General features: G+C 36.9%; 1 protein-coding gene across 1 annotated transcript in view; it reads right to left on the reverse strand.

Annotated features, from left to right (window-relative positions):
* Positions 1–4216: 4216 nt before the first annotated feature.
* LOC134356533 (forkhead box protein L1-like) overlaps positions 4217–4996 on the reverse strand; it is a 2316-nt gene continuing 1536 nt past the window's right edge. The window contains exon 1 of the mRNA XM_063067495.1: positions 4217–4996. This exon is cut by the window's right edge and continues 1536 nt beyond it. Coding sequence (XP_062923565.1) covers positions 4837–4996 — 160 coding nt within the window. The 3' untranslated portion in view covers positions 4217–4836.

Here is a 4996-nt window from a genome sequence, read left to right on the forward strand (position 1 = left end):
CAGGGTTCTGCATGCTTGATGCAATGTTGATGCTTGCTCTGTCTAGAACTATGTCACAAGTAAGAAGGGAGCCATTCTCTAAAGAGATGAAAATAAATTTCTTCACCCGGAGACTGTAAATCTTTGGAATTCATTGCCCAAGAGTTAGGGGCATCTTAAATCCCTTACCTGTACTGAAGCATTAGAAATGTTCCTTTCTTAGCAGTACATCACAGTATACTTGCAACTCTGCCAAGGGAGAGGTGGTAGCCCAGTTACTGTATCTGCTCAAGGTAAAGACCAATAACCGATCTTTAGATTTAATGCCATTAGTGCATAAAAGTGACACTTTTAAAAAGGTTGGCTATGCCTTTATTAATCGCAGAACAGGCAAGAGGGGGTTGAATGACCTGCTCCTGCTTCATTTTCTCTTGTTCTTCTTATTTCTTCATACATGTAAAGCTTTTAGCAATTTGAACCTATATTTGCAATGCAATTGGAGTACGAGAACAATTGCATGAATGATTAGTACAAATCTAATTAATTGGGATGTAACCCTTACTCTTAAAAATAAATGATTAGAAGAAATATTAGCCTCAGAAGGCTATATAATCCCTCAAGTCTACCTTACTATTCAATAACTTTATGGCCAATCTAAACTAGACCTCAAATCCACTTCCCTATCTATTACCCATATCTCTGAATGTGCTAAGCATGACACAATTAGGATCATATAGTTTCTAGTCATACTTTTGGTGAAAAAAGTTAGTGTGTGTGTAGAATTAGAAATCACATTTTGAAAACTGAGGAGAAGTTCTATTCTGTTGTCTTCTTGGTATGGACAAATGAGATCTCCACTGTACTGGATCTAAGAATGCCTAATCGTTCCTCTAGTGCTGTAAAAAACAAAAAAAATTTAAAAACATCAGAAAGTCTGCAAATGCTGGCAATTCAAAGCAGCACTCATAGAATGCTGGAAGAACTCAGCAAGTCAGGAAATGAACAGATAGTCAACGTGTTGGGCAGAGACCTTTCTTCAGGACTGTGGAGCTCAAAAATGAAACTTCTCCAGTTCTAAAATCCTTAAGAAACAATAGCTCATCAAAACCAAAATGTTTCGATCAAACCATTAAAAGAATTATTATCAACCAATGAAAATCCCACAATGCCAATAAAGAGGCATGATAGTTTATCCTTGCAAACGCAAGGAAATCTGCAGATGCTGGAATTTCAAGCAACACACATCAAAGTTGCTGGTGAACGCAGCAGGCCAGGCAGCATCTCTAGGAAGAGGTACAGTCGACGTTTCGGGCCGAGACCCTTCGTCAGGACTAACTGAAGGAAGAACTAGCTGTTCGACTGTACCTCTTCCTAGAGATGCTGCCTGGCCTGCTGCGTTCCACCAGCAACTTTTATGTGTGTTGCTTGATAATTTACGCTGTTTCCTTGCCCATTGTACAAAGGTATTCCATGCTTAAGTAAACATTGTTTTGCACTGAATTTGCTAAAAAAAAATCATCATGGCAGTCGGCATTTTCATTCTATTCAATAGCTGCATCAGCCATTGGTGTGCAGGACTCATCTGATATCTGCCTATTGTGTTTCTTCTGCTAATCATCCAGTAGACAAGACTATTGGTAACCAGAAATCTGCAGCCACCCTCATCAAATGGCACAAGTTTACTTGTTGCTCCTTGTGCCAAGTCATGAAGATAATTTCCCACTTAAATCTATCTTGAAAGTCCCAGGGAAAAGCAACTTTCGTAGATGGACCACCTACTTGATTATATATACAACCACAGGCAATCAGTGTAAACTTTTTTTTGTTACCACCTGCATTCAGGAAAATGAATATGTGGTCAATCCAGGAACAACTGTGTGTTCTTGGTAAATAAAATCTTACTGGATCCACATAAATACTTCAAGTTGTTAATTTAAAATTCATGTCTGGCTAATTAATCTCCGCAGAAATGTTACTCTTTTCGACCTATGCTACATTGATGCATATGTGAAGAATGATATTGCACAAATATACACACAGTGCAAATACCTGTAAACTTTCAATGTCCAATTATGCAAAAGGCATGTGTGGCTCTCAAAGTTCATTACCATTGCATTTTTATGTTGATTATGTTGTCATTTTGTGATTTACTTGGTAAAGTGTACTTTGAAGTTCACTGTACAGAATTATTTGGAGAGGAACTGTTCTGTGCATGAGAGCAATTGGGTTTTAAAAAAACTCTAAACAGGAAATACTTGCAAATCTCTTGGTTCTTTGCAGAAATCTGATGAAGTTTATTTACTTTAATGCACATTCCTCATCTGCACAGTGCAAACATATAAAAACAAAAATCCTGGGAGCAATCTTAACTAAAAAACAAGATCTGTATTTATTTCCTTTTATGTTACAATAAAATAAACCGCTCTTTTTTTACACTCACGCACCAGGGACAGTAGTGTTACCTTGAACTCTCAATGATCTGATGGCTCAGCGTTAGTTTGAAGTTTGTTTAGCCAATTACTGATCTCGCCTCTTGTTTACGGGTCAAGCTCCAAGCACCTGAAGACATTTCTTTGAGAACAGAGAAGTGAGCCTTCATGGAGAAAACTTCTGAAGTGGGATATCAGTCACATATAAATACATTTAAACGCATCCATTTAGATTTATTTTTCCACGGGAAACTTTTAAATAATGCACTGGCGGCTGTTCGGTTGAACTAAATACATTGACCACATTCAACTAACGAACTAAGCTTTGAACATATGTGTTCCAGTAAAGAACCATAAATTAATATTTTGATTTTAGAATTTATTAAAGAGAAGACGCTAGGTATCAGTAAAAGGAGAAGAGTGATCAAAATCGTACATAGATGTGATATCTCTCATAATCATGAATTTAAGATTTATTTAATAGATTTATCAACTTATTGAGTCAAAGCAGGCCCTTCGGCCCACAATGTCTGTGTAAACCATTAGGTGTTTGTCCATTTTAATCCCACTGTTCAATTTGAATTGCAGATGGTGAATTCAATTGACCAATGGAAATTAGGAGATTAAAATATGTTTAAACAATCGATTCCTAGGTTTTATTTGTTAATGGTGATGCGTGTTTTCCTTAAAGGAATCGTCGAGGTTGGAGTCCCATCCACCCTCAAATGCGGACAGGTCTTTCCTCCACAGTTCTCAGAACGAAACGAACTATAATGACAGACCTCAGCATCTGTATCAAATAGATTATGAATTTAAAACTATGAATTTATGAATTTAAAAACAGTCCGAAGTGCAGAGAGCTGTGTTTTCAAAGAAAGCCCCAAATTCTCCAGAGCTCTGGGAATTTCGCGGTTCTTTGAATAGATGCTTTGTTTCGGCGCGGAATCCCGCCGTCAGAGCGCTTGCCTGTTCCTGCACCCACTCCCTCCACAGTCTCAATGTTGACTCTCCAACCGACTCGCAGTTGTTTCAGCAAATTGCTAATAAAGGGCATCGCTTTCGGGAGAGAGAAATACATTTATGGATGTCCCTTCTCAATGCTTGCCGAGAAGAACTCAGTTATATATAACTAGGTAACTGGGTTAACTGTTGGCGAGGAGTTCAAACGACCAAAATAAATATGTCCGTCTCATATTAATCCTGGCGCTTGAATTACCAGTAGTTATTTCATTGTCGATTCACTATTTTAAAGTACAAGGCGTTTACATTAGAAAATGGCTCACACTCGGTATTGCATCAATATATTGCACTTCCTACGCTGGATACAGTCCTATAACTGCATTCGATCTGTAACTTGTTGTCAGTGATGCCTAACGATTCGAAATTATTCTATGGAAATTGGGGTAACTTATTCGCCCGTGTCACGCGTCTATAAATTTACTCATTTAACGAATTTGTCATAGTGTATATAGTTTAATTTTGCTTCAAACTGTGCAAAGCAATTTAAATATCGCATTTGTACGAGCGTTTCGGTATTTAGAATTAAAGCACGTTCATCCTTCTCACTGGAACCAACGAGCCAGGTGCTATGGTCCCTCACGTCCTTCCCCCTTCCACTCCATTCCCTGATCATTTACCAGAATTAAATATTTCATTGCCTTCTTGTCGGTATTGAAAAAGTAATTAAATAAACATTAACGCTACACGATTAAAATCATTAACACATTTAATAAAAATACAAGTAATATTACATTAATCAAAATCGTTCAATACAGTACATATTTGTATTAATATTACATATGGGCAAAACAATATTATAACCACGTAGTATGCTTGGTGACAATTAATTTTTGTACGAATTGGCGTGGCGGGGAGAAAGACTACACTTGAGATTACAGAATACAAAGACTGGTCAGATATACATTAACGCAGGCAGCTGGAGTTTGTCTCATAAAATTGTTGACATCATGAAGTGCTGGCTTAAGCAAGCGTGACGTTTACTAATGAATTAATGAAATCTGTATCATCTAAATATTCGTCAATGGAAATACACGTTTTCAATGACACAGAAGCTAAAACAATGGCTATTTAAAGCCTACTTTGTTTCACTGTACTTGAAGCCACTGGAGTGCATGTGACACAAAAAGGCAAGATGTAACTGCAATGCCCTCCATTTCTAATCATAGAAAAACTGTCAAATAGAAGATTAAGACGCTTTATGTACTAATCTGCTAACAAACAATTACTTTGTAAAATTAACTTATTTATACAGTATATATATATATATATATGTTGGAGGCGTCTAAATATTAAATTGGCAACTGGATAAATTCTAAGATCATATAAAAGATTCCTAGTACCTTGGTTGGAGAATCAGCCCTATAGCACCATAGATCGAACGCAGCTGTATGTTTGATAAATTAATGATCTATTTAAAATTAAAACATGTTTCAGAACAAGTTAAAGGAAAATACGAATAAAACGGAAACCCGATTTGATAATATTTACCAGGTAACTGAGGTGTATCAAACGGTAAGGAAGTGTTAAAGGCCGTGCATACCTTTGGCGAGGTATCTATGACCGAACTG

Source organism: Mobula hypostoma, chromosome 14, assembly GCF_963921235.1.
Source record: "Mobula hypostoma chromosome 14, sMobHyp1.1, whole genome shotgun sequence".
Taxonomy (NCBI): domain Eukaryota; kingdom Metazoa; phylum Chordata; class Chondrichthyes; order Myliobatiformes; family Myliobatidae; genus Mobula; species Mobula hypostoma.